The sequence below is a fragment of the Tursiops truncatus genome, chromosome 17, assembly GCF_011762595.2.
Source record: "Tursiops truncatus isolate mTurTru1 chromosome 17, mTurTru1.mat.Y, whole genome shotgun sequence".
Classification (NCBI taxonomy): Eukaryota; Metazoa; Chordata; class Mammalia; order Artiodactyla; family Delphinidae; genus Tursiops; species Tursiops truncatus.
In genome coordinates this window covers 77437032-77452330 of record NC_047050.1, presented here as the reverse complement: position 1 = coordinate 77452330, position 15299 = coordinate 77437032, and the positions used below count along the sequence as shown (strand labels likewise).

The following is a 15299-nucleotide window of genomic DNA, read 5'->3' as shown; positions in this document are numbered from 1 at the left end:
ACCTCCGCGAGGACGGGATCTGGAAGAGCCGCGGCGCGCGAGCGAGAAGGAAACTTCCCAGCGGAAGTGCTTCTCCAGCCGCCGGAAGCTGGGCTTCCGCCCCTCTAGGAGTTCGTCTCGGTGGTGGAGGGCGACGGGGCCACTCCCGGGCCGCAGGAATAATAATGAAAACACAATACGTCAGTCTGTGGAATGCAGCTAAAGCAATGTTTAGAGGAAAATTACTGGCTTTAAATGTTTACATCAGAAAAGAAGTAAGGTCTAAAACTAAGAACCAAACTTCCACTTTAATAAACTAGAAAAGGGAAGGGAATCTAGCTCAAAGTAGAAGGAAAGAAATAAAATGGTTCTATTTCAGTGAAATAGAAAACAAACTATAGAGAAAATCAAGGAAAACGAAAGCTGCTCCTTTGAAAGGACTAATAACCTTGGTAAATCTGTAGCTAGACTGATCAGAAAAGCAGAAGGAAGACACAAACCACCAATACCAGGAAGAAAAGCGGAGATATTTTAAATATAACTCATTAAGATAGAATGTAAAGTACAGTGCACAAAAGCAATGAAATGTTTCAACAACCTATGCCAACGCCTCAGTTATATTAGATGAAATAAGTAATTCCTTGAAAGATACAAGTTACCAAATTGGCACAAGAAGAAATAGAAAAATCTGAGTAGTGCTTTATCTATTACAGAAATTGAAGTTGTAATTTTCCCACAAAGAACTCCCCAGGGTTTCACTGGTGAAATGTATCAAAGGTCTAAGGAAGAAATAATGTCGTTACACAAACAACTTCAGAAAATAGATGTGGGGAGACTAATTCACAACTCTTTGAGAGCAATGCTACCATGATATCAAAAGGAGACAAGACGTCCTCTCACTTCTAAAGAAAATTGTATAAGATGCCCAGCAATAAAGCAAGAAAAAGGAGCAAAGTCTATACAAACTAGAAAGGCAGAAGTAAAATTCTTTGATTATCTACATAGAAAATGCTGAAGAATCTAGAAAAAAGCTACTGGAACCAATAAGTGAATTCATCTAGGTTGCTGGATACAAGGTCAATTAACAAAAATCAAATGTATTTCTACACACTGGCAATGACAACTGGAAAAGTCTTTTAAAAAACCAAGACGGAAAAAAAATAAAAAATAAATAAAAATAAAAAAATAAAATAAATAAAAATAAAAAAAAAACCAAGACGGAAATCAAAAAGCGTAAAATATAAAAATTTTTGGTAAATTAGACTTAATCAAAAAAATTTTAATCTGATCTTCAAAAGACATCATTAAGAAAATTAAAAGGTAAGCCAGGAACTCGCTGCCGGCCTTCGGCTGCTTCATCACCGCCGCCTTCAAAGACCAGAGCAAGTCTCGCGCATCACGCTGAAAAACGTAAAGACGTCACGTTTTTGAAAGATATGAAAAAAAATATTTTTTCTTTGACGACGGAAATGGTCTCAAGGGAAACAGGAATGTCACTTTAACCCTATCTTGGAACGTTGTACCGAATGCTGGCTGGAACGCTACCTCATGTGACAGGATCAGGACATGTATCTGTCCCATTTCCAGACACATATGAAATAACAAAGTTATTAAATTATTCTGAATTTGAAACAACATATTTTTACACCTAAGGAATTGTAACTCATTTACCTCTTCCCTTGCAGCATCTTAATCTGTTATTTGGTTGTTAATTTCTTTCTTTTTGGTGTACTAATGAACATCAAAAGGCATATTTGAGGGGAAAGGTTAATGTGCTACTTAAACTTAATTTTACAAGCAAAAACAAAGGCCACCAGAGTGGAGTATTACAAGAATAAGACGACCACATAGTAAGGATTTGTAAAATATTTATATTTGAAGTGTTCCCTGTATTTCCATTATTCTTCATGTAATATGAAGTGAGCACAAAGGGTGGTTCAAACTTTCAGGTGCCTGTGGAGTTATAAGAACTCTATTTATGCTTTGCATTTATGCAAGTTCACACTGGATGTGATTTAGAAGCAGACATCCTCTTTTATATTTTAGGGTATGTCTGAATACTGGAAAAATTAATACAGTTATTGGTGAGAAGCCTGGTTATAGCCCAAATTGATGAGATTTTATTTCATTTGTCTTAGGAATGCCCACAATGCTTCTTTTTCTTACAGGTGACTAGCAACTTTCTCCACTAAAGACTAAATACCACTTTATATGCTATAAATCACTCCAAATCATTTTAAGTCTCTTAAGTCAAAAAAAAAAAAAATAGGTAAGCCCAAGACTAAAAGGAAGTATTTATGGGCTTCCCTGGTGGCACAGTGGTTGAGAGTCTGCCTGCCGATGCAGGGGACACGGGTCGTGCCCCGGTCTGGGAAGATCCCACATGCCGCGGAGTGGCTGGGCTTGTGAGCCATGGCCGCTGAGCCTGCGCGTCCGGAGCCTGTGCTCCGCAACGGGAGAGGCCACGACGGTGAGAGGCCCGCGTACCGCAAAAAAAAAAAAAAAAAAAAAAAGGAAGTATTCATAATAAATATATGTTTGGGGGAATTCCCTGGCGGTCCAGTGGTTAGGACTCAGCGCTTTCACTGCTGAGGGCCCGGGTTCAATCCCTGGTCGGGGAACTAAGATCCCACAAGCTGTGTGGTGCGGCCATAGCTAAATAAATAAATACATGTTTGGGAAGAGACTTTGACCTAGAATATAAAAAAGACTCTCATAAGTAAATAAGACAAACCACCCAATTTTAAAATGGGCAAAAGATGTGAACAGACACATCACAAAAAATGATACAGACGCTCAGCATCATCATTCAGCAGGCGAATATAAATTAGAAGCATAAAGAGGCATCGCTCTGTGCCACTGGAGCGGATGAGGGTTTGGAACCGTGACAACACCACATGTTGGTAAGGATGTGGACCAGTGGAACCCTGGCAGGGCAGGAGTGTAAAAGTCTACAATCACGATGAAGAACTTTTCGGCAATTTCTCATGAAGTGAAAATTCACGTATCTTATAATCCAGCAATTAAATTCCTAGGCATTTACCCAAGTGAAATAAAGAGGCACGTCCAAATAAATACTTTTACGGAAATGCTCATAGCAGTTTTATTCATAACAGCCAAAGCTGGAAACCCAAATTTCCATCAACAGATGAATGAATAATAAATGATGCTTACGCATACAATGGAACACTACTCACAAAGAAAAAGAGCTATGGAAACACAGAACTACCCAGCTGAGTCTTTAAAACATGCCGAAGTGAAAGACGTTTGGATTACACAGGATTACATGCCATATGAATCCATTTACATGAAGTCCTGGACCAGGCATAACGAATCCACACTAACAGGAAGTCCCGGAACAGGCGTAACGAATCCACACTAACAGGAAGTGGTTACTTGGGCCTGAGGTGGGATTAACTGGGAAAGGACAAAAGGGAACATTTTGGGGTGACAGAAATGTTATCCTTGATCATGATGATGGTTACACAGGCGTATGGATTTGTCAGAATTCTGTACACTTAAAATAGGTGTTTTACTGTATGGCAACTGGACCTCAACCAAACAAAGTTGGTTAAAATGGGCTGGTAATATCTGCTTCTATACCATTTGAAACATCTCCAGTCATGGTGAGTTTTCCAAAAGATGGAGCACTGTATGCTCTTTTTGAATTATTTACCCCCTCAAGGCTTCTAGGGTTGCTGGACGTTTAAGAACTCAAGATATACCCTCATGGGCAATCCATTATCACAGCATTTCAAAACTGGTTTTGTTAATGTTCAGATAAAAGCAATTCAGAGGGAACAACTAACAGTTCTGCTGTGTAATAAAACTGGCCTGCTTTCGAACAGCCGTACCCAGAGAGGGATCCACCAGTCCTGCCGTTTCCCCAGATTCCCTCCCAGATCATCCTCTGCTCTAGCTGACAAAATGTCTACTTATCTCTGTGGACCAGTTTGCTGTCACCTCCTCTGTGAAGCCGTCCCAGTTGCCCCATGCCAAATTAGTCACCTCCTTACCTATGCTCCTGCACAACTGGGAACACACTTCTCTTTCAACACTTAACTCAGCATACCGTGACCTTCCTGCCTCCCCCATCAGACACTGGACGACTTCAGGACAGATAGTGTCTCATTCTTCTCGGTTTCCCAGTATTTAGCACTGGTCCTTTTAGATAATTACATTTTCAAATCAATGACAAAGTGAGTCAGAGAGCAGGGAAAGGGGAAGACGTTGGCTCAATCATGGAATGGCTGAGACGGGAAAAGTCATGTAGTGCACCAGGACTGTGTGCCCTTTGAATGAATCAGAAAGATACACGGATGACTGACTGAGGACAAGCCTCCCCCAGAGCAAGTGGACAGTCATGGACAAGCCGTGAAGGCAAAAACACAAGGGGCACCATCTCACTCTGGCTCCTGCCTGCAAGTGCTGAACGCAGTATGAGCCAAAGACGCCAGCAGGGCCGAGAGGAGGTATTTCCGACAGACCAGCAGATTACACAAAACAGCAACAGCAAAAAGAGCATCCGAAAACATATTTTAAAGAGCAGTATAGAGAGGACAAGCCAAGTACACAAGGACGGGGGTGTGCTTTGCACTGCCTTGCTCTAGACGCCAGGGACACATAAATCTATCAGATACACTCACTGTGCTCCACGAGTTAACACTGTAACAAGGAAAGAGAGAGGATCTGAAACACGATTTTGACGTATCAGAGTAAGCGCAGCAACAGAGGTGAAGGACCACCGAGGAACGGAAGCAGAGGGGTAGCGGGCTGAGCCGAGTCAGCCGGGTGAGGAGAGGGGGCATTCCAACCAGGACAGAGGCAAGGAGGCAGGAGCGGCCTGGGTAAGTGGGGACGTCCAGCAGTTAGTGCTGCCGCAGTGCCAACGGTGCGGCAGGGAGTTAACCGGCGGGAGAAGAGGCCCCAGGAAGCAAAAGGCCTTCGGATGCAGGATGGGGAGATTGGAACTTATCCTAAGGACGACAGGGAACCAATTTGTGGTTTTAGATAAGAAAGGATGTTTCTCCAACTTGCCTTTCTGACAGATCAAAATATGCTAAGGAGGGGCTTCCCTGGTGGCGCAGTGGTTGACAGTCCGCCTGCCGATGCAGGGGACGCGGCCTCGTGCCCCGGTCCGGGAGGATCCCATATGCCACCGTGCGGCTGGGCCCGTGAGCCATGGCCGCCGAGCCTGCGTGTCCGGAGCCTGTGCTCCGCAACAGGGAGAGGTCACAACAGTGAGAGGCCCGCATACCGCAAAAAAAAAAAAAAAGAAAAAAAGAAAAAAATGCTAAGGAATACTCTTTTAAAGTGATACGATTAGGTACATAATTCTACTTTAGAAGGGATTTAACTCTGGGGTGAATTGTAATTGTGCAATGAAACAGAAGAACCTTCTCCCGAGGCCGAGCTCCTCCCCCCAGGCTGGTCCAGCTCCAAGTCAGCTGTCCAGTCACGTGGCTCTCCCGCGGGCACGTGCTCCCAACGGAGGAGGAAGACAGCGGGCCGGCTGGGCAGCCAAGTGGGAGGTGGCAGCCCACTCCAGAGGCAGCCCTGCCGGTGACTCTGGGAAATGGTGACACGTCCAAAGCCGCATGACTTAGGGCTCACACCACTCGCTTCGACTATCACTCAGTGAGTTGGAGAATAGTTACAAGTCTGTGTGCTCCCCCTGACCTACATACTTCTCACCCAAATGTATGGGGGTCTGACTCAAGGGGAGTCCCTCTTGGTGAACCTCTTGGCTGCCTTTAAAGTTTGGAGTTGAGGTGAACTCTGTCCTATACTGACTACATTCATAGAGTTTGTCTTCAGCATGAATTTTCTGGTGCTGAAGGAAGTTTGACCTCTGAATAAAGCCTTTCCCACAGTAACTACATACATAGGGCTTCTCTCCAGTGTGAATCACCTGGTGTAGGAGGAGCTTGGAGCTCTGAATGAAGGCTTTCCCACAGTCCTTACACGCAAAGGGCCTGTCCCCAGTGTGGATCTTCTGATGCTCAGTGAGATGGGCTTTCTGGAGAAAAGCTTTCCCACATTCCTTACACTCATACACCCTCTCTCCAGTGTGGATCTTCTGGTGTCGAATAAGGTACGAACTCAGAAAGAACGCTTTCCCGCACTCGTTACATTCGTAGAGCTTCTCTCCAGTGTGGATCCTCTGATGCTGAGTGAAGTTCGACGTCTGGCTGAAACGCTTCCCGCACTCGTTGCACACGTAAGGCCTCTCTCCAGTGTGGATCCTCTGGTGCTGGATGAGCTTCGAGCTCCGGATGAAGGCCTTGCCGCACTCGTTGCACTCGTAGGGCCTCTCCCCGGTGTGGATCCTCTGGTGCTCGATGAGGTCCGAGCGGTGGCGGAAGGCCTTCCTGCACTCCTCACACTCGTACTGCCTCACCTCCGTGTGGACCTGGTAATGCCGGATGAGGCTGGAGCTCCGGATGAAGGCCTTGCCGCACTCGTTGCACTCGTAGGGCCTCTCCCCAGTGTGGATCCTCTGGTGCCGGATGAGCAGCGAGCTCTGACTGAAGCCTTTCCCGCATTCCTTGCACTCGAAAGGTCGCTCCCGGGTGTGCACGCGCTGGTGGCGGATCAGGTCTGAGCTGTGACAGAACGCCTTCCCACACTGAGCGCACTTGAAGGGCCTTTCTCCCGCGTGCGCTTTCTGATGCTCCACAAGATCCGCGTAGAGAACGAAGTCTTTCCCACACGCGTTACACACGTAGAGTCTGTCTCCGCCGTGAGCGCGCGGATGCTCCACGAGGTGGGAGCTCTGGCCGAAGCCCCTCCCACACTCGTCACGTCTGTGAGACTTCTCCCCAGCCTGAGAAACCTGATGTCTGACCAGGTCCGAATTAAATGGGAAGCTTCCGCAAGCCTCGCGCTGGTGGGCCTCCCCTTCGATCAGCTCTCTCTGAAGCAGGAGGAGGTTTGAGCTCAGGACGGGGCTTCCTCCTGACTTACTGCCCACCTGCGCTGCCTCTCCTGTTTGGATCTTCCAGTGGGTAACTGTCACCTGCTTGAAACCTCCCTCCTGGGAGGGGCAGCTCCGCAGGCTCTGCCCGTCCAGGTTTCCCAACAGCCCCCCTAATCTGGGTTCAGGGCCCCCGCCAGGCGCAGGGGCAGCGACCTCCATCACTGTGAGGGCTTCGGACACTGGCTTCTGCAGATTTCCATGCTCAGAAATTCAGGCTCTGGAGTCACCTTCTAGTCACCCGTCAGTCTGCAATCAAAGAGAGTACGGTTATCTTTCCCCTTTCTTAACAGACGGGAATCTGCTGGAGCAGGCGGGCGGGTAGCAAAACGCATATCCAAGGAGTGGGAGAGAGGAAAACGTTCCCTCTGCCCACACCCCCGGCCCGGCACCGTGCTCGGCTCACCCCGCCGGCGAAGGCCTCTTTGGGCTCCACCGCTAACACCAACTCCAGGGGACAGACTGGCCGATGGCAGATGGGCAGGGATGTGGCTTGGACTCCACTCAAAAATCAAGACATATTCCAAAGAAACACAGATGGATTGCTCTTAACCACCTCTGCGCTGCCCCTCCTTCCCCAGCCTAGATGGTCGATGGGATTATATTCATTTGGGGTATATATTACACTCATTCTCTTGCATATTAATCCTAACTCCCCTGCCCTTCCCCTCCTCTATCATACTTGTGCGGGAAAACCCCAACTTGAGTAAAATTCAGCTTCCTTCCTGATCGGTGTCTGCACCCCTGCCAACTCAGTTCTCTCTACATTTATAACCAGTTGCCTAACGGACCCTGAGAGCTGCCGGCAATTTCTACACTTGGCCAACTCCCCTGTAAGATCATCTCCTGGTTTCTCCTCTCCTCTCAAATGTCCAACACGCCGTCCTTCCTCTCAGGGACGATGACCTTGCATCTTCCTTCAGTGAGCAAACAGAAGCAATGAGACGAGAATGCCCACTTTCTCCCACATTTACCAACCTACCTGTGTTTGCGCCCACACCACACCCTCCCTCCTTCCAGGGTTAAATGTCCTTGATCGAATCCAAGGTAAAGACGTCCACCTGTGCACCCCCGGCCCCGCCCTGCAGAAGTCTGGGGTTGGAATTTTCACCACAGCCCTGTTCATATCACCAAAATATCCATCAACAGAAGAAAGGGTAAACTGAGGAGTCCTCCAACAAGGGAGGAATGCATAGCAATGAAAAGACCTGCCCCCCACAAAAGCGCAGGTGAACCTCACAGATGTAACGGTGAGCCAGAGTTCATAGCGTATGATCCTATTCACACAAAGTTCAGAACCACACGAAACCAACCATGGTGGGAGACTCGAGTCAATGATGGTCTCTAGGGAGAAGATCGTGGTTGGCAGGGGTGCAGGGAGGCCTCAGGGTTCTGGTGACCTGCATGTGGGCCTCGCTCCACAGGTGTGTTTGCTTTGGAAGAGCCTGTGCTTATTTAACCTCCCACGGTCTCTGGGACGCTGTGCCCAGCTCCCTTCTCCAGCTCTGGAATTCTCGCACCTGCACCCGGAGCTGAGCTCCGTTGCAGTCACGCCCTCTCCGTGGCGAGCCATCCATCGCTATGTAACAGTCACCTCAGACTTCCAACAGAAAAGGGACCCAGCTCCCATCTCACAGGGCCGTAGGTCGGAAGCCCAGCCTGGTACGACTGGGGCCCCTGAGAAGGGTCGCACAAGGTGTCAGCCAGGCTGAGATCTCTTCTGGAAGCTCTGGGAAAACGTATTTCCACACGCTCAGGTTGTTGGCAGAAGGCGGTCCCCTGCGCTTGTGGAACTGTCCCCGATCACCAGCTGGTGGCCCCTCGGGAGCACCCGCACCTTCCAGGCAGGAGCAGCTCAGACGCCCTCTCTGATTCTCTTCCGTGACCAGCTGCAGAAAGCCTGCTTTCCGAGGGCTCCCCGACTACCTTATGTCAACTGACCGCCAGAGCCCTCCCTGGCAGCCGGGAGGGGTGCACAGTTGGGGCCATCTCAGGACCCTGCCTGCCACACCCCAGCTGGGGCCCAGCCCACGACAGAGCGCAGAGCACCCCAGTCTCCACCTGGGGCAACTCGGAAGGGTCATCCAGCCCCAAAGCTCCACTGGGATGTGCCTGGGCCTGTTTCAAACCCACTGCCCGATCCCTCCTTCCTCACAGGTGCATCCCCGAGCGTGCCCCCCAGCTGCGCCCACTTCCCAGGAGCTCCGTCCAAGACGACCCTGCATGATCACCTCTCACCCCAAATCTGCACCAGTGGGAAGCAGACCAGTTGCTATGCAGCCCCACAAAGCGATGCCCTCCAGAACCCATTTCCAACGTGGCTGCCAAGGACAAGGATGTGCCCCCGAGGGCACAGCCAAGCAGAGGGGAGCAGCCCGGGGGCAGGAAAGCGGTGTAACCAGGTAACACGAGCCCTCCCAACAGGCTGTTCTTTTTTCTTCGCGAGGGGCAGCTCGCATCAAGTGCACACATCTCGATGAACTCCTGGCGTACACCTGCCTAACCACCAACACTTCCATAGCCCAGAGGCTCCCCCTCCAAAGGGAACCATCTCTATTATTATGGGTGAATTCTGCATGTTTTCTATTTCAATTAAATGGAATCATACAGTTATGTTTTGTGTCTGCTTTTTATTCAACATGTACCCGCTTTTTATGGAGATAGAATTCACACATCATAAAATTCACCATTTTAAAGTGCACAATTCAGTGCTTTTTAGAATACCCCTAAGGTTGTAGAACGTTCCACACTATCTAATTACCTCCCGGGCACTGTCATGCCCCCGCCATGTGTCTGCTGACGCTGAGCGCCGCACTGGGGGGGCCACTTGGGTGGCACAGACCTCACGGTGTGCGGCCTCCACTGCGTGAACACACCGCCGCGCGCCTTCCTCGCTCCTATCCACCGACACCGAGGGGCTGGCAGCTCGGGCTTGGGGACAGAGCCGCCATAACTGGTCCTGTGCTTGTCTTCTGGTCGACAGAGGTGCTCATTTCCGCTGGGTCCTGGGACTCCTTCGCTTCAGTGGCCACCCGTTCAGGCCGCCCTTGCAGACTCCACTGGGAACTGCAGCCGCTGTGGACCAGCGACTGCTGTGGGTTTGGGGTTCTTCCCCTTCCTGAGTGGGGGCATCTATGTGGTGGGTGAGGAGACAGCATTTGGGGAGGCCGGGACTTGTCTGAGTTTAGACTGTGACCACGTGAAGAGGCCCTGGTGCGGGGAGAAGGCCACACACAGAGATCCTGGCTCTGGGCGGGAAGCAGTAACTGAGCATGACCTGGTGTGGGACCCAGGGTGGCCGATGGGGTAAACTGTGGCAGAGACACACTGCCCGGCGTCCCTGCTTCCTCTGAGTGATTGAAACCCCTCCAGAAATTTTAGTGGACACACAGCAGTGAATGACTTCATTTCCTGAAGTTCCCTGAAGTGAGGTGTGACCCTGTGACTGATTCCAGCTGTGAGACAGGAATGGAAGGGATGTGCGCATGCCACCCGTCTCCCACCCTCTCGCCCACCTGAAGTGACGTATGGTAGGCTCCAGGGCGCTGGAGGGGCAGAGCCCCCCACCTGCCTGTGAGATGGAACACGAGAAACCAAGTTTCCTGTTGGAAACACTATTTTTGAATCTCTGTTACAGCAAAATGAACCCATGCTTAAGTACGGCTATTAGACAACGTGACTATTCAGATGCAACGTTCCCTGTGATGATAGAGAAACTGAACCCGCACACCAAGAGCTGGCAATGAGGATGAGAAGCTGAGCACAAGTCTACGCGAGGCATTTCTCTCTGTGTGAGATTTGCAACACAGCTTCCGGGAGCAGCAGCCCTCTCGGGGTGCCCTGTGACACAGCATTTACGACCACTGCCTGGCGACGTTCGCTGAGAATGTTCTTCCGAGTTAAAGGCCCGCTAACTTGGTTTAAAATATTTTCTGCTTATAAAAATTACTTTTAACTAGTTATTTTTTCAAGGTATGAAGGTAAACTATGCTATTCAAGAAAAACTTAAAAAATAACAATAAAATTACCCTTAACCCCACCACTCAGATTACACAGGGACATTTTTCCTCTAGTGCTTTTCTGCACCAATGTATTATGAAATCAGGACCACACTCCTCAGTCTCATATCCTGTTTTACTTCACTTTTATATCTTGTTAATTCTTAGCGATTAAAAACATAAGATACACATTGTAAAAATATTTCAAGGGGTAAACATAAAATATAGACTATGATAACCCCCAGCAATCCAACAGAGAACCACTGTTAGCTGTTCAGTTTATACACATTCATCCAGACCTCTGATTAAACAAAAACAGTAATACATTTACTTAGGTACACAAGATTTTCAGATACAAACATGGGATCACACTATACCCATCCACCTGCAACACCTTCTGGCACTCTTCAAGTTCATTCACACAGAGGCACCTGGCGTTCTGAGCAGCAGCGTCGCCAGCACAGGCGCTCAGAGGCCCTAGTACACATCAGGCGCCGCAGGCAGCCCATCCCTGTGCCTCTGGTGTCACGAAGAAGGATGCTCCCTGACATATTCTGCCCGCTTCTCTTCCCCAGACAGGTGGCAGGAGTTAGCCAAATGAAAGGTTTGAGAGAATACCTCGGCATGCAGCACCCAACCTCTTGGACAAGGCGTCCAGCAGGCAGGACAGTGTCTAACCAGCACTCGCCTGAGAAGTCCAATGTCACTCCAACCTAGGCTTCGACCAACAGTGAGGTGACCTCTCGCTCTTCATGGGCCTCACTGGCGCAGACCTGGGAGGGCAGGAGGGGTGCTACTGACGAGGGCCCCTCAAACCCCAACCAGGCAGTGCTGAACGGGCCTGCATGGTCTCAGGGACACCTCCAAACCTCGTGAGGCAGCTGTTACCTCTATTCTTTACTCTACTTCACAGAGGCTGAGAAAGTCAGTTACCCAAGGCTGTGAAGCGGCAGAGCTCAGGTTCAGAGCCAGGCCTGTCTACCTCCACTGCCCATTTCCCGCTGTTGAAGATTTTTTTCCCTTCCCAACTATGATGTCACTTTTACAGGATATTTTGCTTAGATCAGCTGGGATTAGTATTATAAAAGTAAGCTTAGGGCTTCCCTGGTGGCGCAGTGGTTGAGAGTCCGCCTGCCGATGCAGGGGACACGGGTTTGTGCCCCGGTCCGGGAAGATCCCACATGCCGCGGAGCGGCTGGGCCCGTGAGCCATGGCTGCTGAGCCTGTGCATCCGGAGCCTGTGCTCCGCAACGGGAGAGGCCACAACAGTGAGAGGCCCGTGTACTGCAAAAAAAAAAAAAAAAAAAAAAAAAAAAAAAAGGGGGGGGGAAGACTTGGTTTTTTGCTTTGGAGGTGATATTTTCTGATTTTTTTGTTCAAAATGACTGTTATACCAACTGAAAACAGGCTTGCATATACTTACAAGAATATAGCTTTAAAAATGTATGCCTTTTCATGATTTTCATAACTTTTTTTAACTTTAGAGGAAGTTTTAAAAATTAAATATACCTTGCTTTGAATAAACATTTATCTTAAATTCAGCAATCTTTCAGTTTCTGCTTAGCTCCTTTTTCTTCTGTGAATTCAAGCAAAATTAAATTGATAGTCTTTCATTTAAAGAAACCTGAATGAAATGAACAAAGGAAGTAAAAATACGCCAGACATCGGTTCCGTAACATCCAAGGCTAACGTGGCCCACTCTTCTGTTATAACATATAGAATTTGCTGGACAAAATATAACATGAAACTGTCTAAATACACAGTTGATGCTGAGAGATGGGGCAAGCCTCAGTGCTGCGAATGAAGTGGAAGCTTAGCCTGGGAGTGGAGCCTGTGAGCAGCCCAGAGGGGCTCAGAGATGGTGAGGGGGCAGTGCCCGCTGCAGGCACTAGAAGCTGTCTGCACTGGTGGAAGGGCGTTACAGCCTTGGGCTTACAAGCTGGCCAAGGTCGCTGTCTGCTGCTTACAGCCTAAAGAAAGGAAGCAGGAAGGTTTGCAAAGCTTCACCCTTGGGAATAATGGGAAAAAGAGTAAAAAGACACACGAGGAAGACACGGACTAGAGCTCCAGGAGAATCTGCACCTCTGTGCTGCCCTGCAGCCTCCACTGTCATCAACCCGAGCTTCTGCCACTGCAGCCGTGTTGGGGACCGAGTGCCTGGCGTCTGCTTTTCTTCTTTCCTCACAACCATCCATGAGGTTTAGGGAGGTGACTCGTTTAAGGCTGAGCCAGCTGCTAGCTGCTATCTCCTCCTCCCACCCCACCCCATGGCCATTTGGTTTTTGCTCCCAAGGCTCTGCCCAACGATGCCAATGGTCTCCTTTCCTGACAAGTTCAGTGCCCTTTCAACAGTCATCTTCCACAACCCGAGGCAGCACTGGACATGCCTGACAGCTCCTTGACCTGGTTCAAGGCCTCGCCCTGTTTCTGGGTCAGCTGCTTCCCTGAGCACCCCTTCCATCACTGGCTTGTGAATGTGGTCTCGGCCTTCTCAGCTCAGCCTTGCATCGTCCCCAGGACCTTTCCAGGAGAGTCAGGAATCCATCACCATCACTCCAGGAAGGGCTGGAGCCACCAAGTTGGCTTGTGAAAGTACAGAGACCCCCTCCCCACTCATTTCTCTCTGTATTCTCCAAAAGAGGGATGCTGCAGTTATCACCATTATTAAGATACCGTTACAATGTTACATCTACAAAAAGTCCCACCTCTGTGGACAGGAGCAAGGTATCGCCTGAAGACTCGGTTAGATTGGCATCTCTCAGACCCTAGGTGGGCAAAAGACATTTCTGTCATTCACTGGGGCTGGAACTCGGGGAAAGGATGTGCTGCAGAGAGCCTACTGCAGCGTGATGAGCTCTACAGACAAACTGCCTGACTTCAAACTGGCCACCAGCTAACATTCCTGGGAAACCACAGGCATGCTACTCAGGCCCTGAAGATCCCATGACCACCATGCAGCCACTGCGTGAGGGGGTAAGACGTCCAGGACATCAGCAGAGACGGCCACCGGGTTCAGATACGACTCTAGAAAGGGAGCCTTCAGGGGAGAGCTGGGACAGCGCAGCCCATCACCTCTCCCCACCTGGGAGTTCTCCTTCGGGACCAGGGCTGGAGGGGATCCTGTTCATCACTTCTACCCCCGCCAGGGCAGAGGTGCCGGCTCTGCATCTCCTCCAGCACAAAGAGGCTCGAGGCCCCGGCCACTTCCCCAGCATCATTTGGAGAGCTCCCTTGGACTCCTGGGAGAGGAGGCAGGCTTAGAGCAAAACAGTAGTACTAGCCGCACCTGTGCCCCCCACCCCGCGCCAGGCCACCTCGGAAGGGCTGGTGGGCTTGAGAACTGCGACACAGACGCTGACGCTGGAGGCTCTACGGCTTGGGTGTGTGACCCCTGGAGCCAGAGAAAGGAACCAAGAGAGTGGAACCGGGTATTCACCCACACGACGTTCCTTAGGGAGAGAAGCTGAGGGCCCCGGGCCGGACTGCAGCCCAGCGGGGGCGGCCGTGACGGCTGCCAGGAGCCGGGCTCACCGTGGCCCAGGCTCCGGGACCCCCGTGCGGGCCGACCGCGCTCAGCCCGCCCGTCCGCCCGATCGGAGGACCCTGCCGCCCCCGCCCCCGCCCGCGGCCCGGAACGCGCCACTCACCCGGCGCCCAGCGGCGAGAGGACGGCGCGCGCCCCGCACGCGGACCGCTGGCCGCCCGCCCCGCTGGCCTGCTGACAAAGCCCGCACGGCCGCCCGCACGGTGCGGCCGGAAATCGGCCCGAGGCCCCGCCCGGGGAGCTTCCGGTGCCGCTCTAGCCGCGCAGAGACCAGCCGGTCTCTCGGTGGTACGGACCTCCGGCCGGCCGCGGGCTGCAGGGAGCCCGGCAGGGAGCCGGGCAGGGGCAGAGCAGGACGGCATCTCCCGCGGCCCCGCAGCCTTGAGCGCCGCCTGCCCGCCAAGTGTGAATGGCTGACAGGGGTTGTGTCTCCCGGGAGCTGTAAATGCTGGCGTTGAGAACCAGGCGGAGCTCCCGGCGCCCAGCGGCCCCGGGCCCCAGGGCACCCTGGGGCACGGGCCGGGGGCCGCTCCTCACAGAGGCGAGGCCTGGTGTGGCGCGGGCCGCCGAGGGTTTCCGCCTCCTTCCCGTGGCGGGCAGCGCTTCCCGAGCCTTCGCGCAGAGGCTCACTCCAAGCCCACGAGGAATGTCCTCCAACATCTTCCTTCTACGGACCAGGGACTGAAGCTGGAGAAGCCAGGTCACTTCCTCGAGGTCACACAGCTAGTGGGTGGCCAGGCCGACCGCCTCGAGGGCCACGCTCCTGCCCCGGCCGTGCGTTTGGTCCTGCGGGAGCAGGAAT

The 15299-nt window shown here is 51.1% G+C and overlaps 1 protein-coding gene across 9 annotated transcripts in view; it reads right to left on the bottom strand.

The window, feature by feature from the left end:
- Window positions 1–15299, bottom strand: part of ZNF623 (zinc finger protein 623) — a 24982-nt gene extending 9683 nt beyond the window's left edge. Inside the window, exons 1-3 of one of the 9 annotated variants that reach the window (XR_012327066.1) lie at window positions 14601–15298; window positions 13659–13718; window positions 11072–12529 (exon numbers count right to left, since the gene is read on the bottom strand). Coding sequence is in view for 1 of the 9 variants with exons in the window: in XM_019950960.3 (XP_019806519.2) it covers window positions 5633–7117 (1485 nt within the window). In the remaining 8 variants the exon portion in view is untranslated. The other 8 variants (XR_012327068.1, XM_019950960.3, XR_012327065.1 and 5 more) reach the window with 8 other exon arrangements.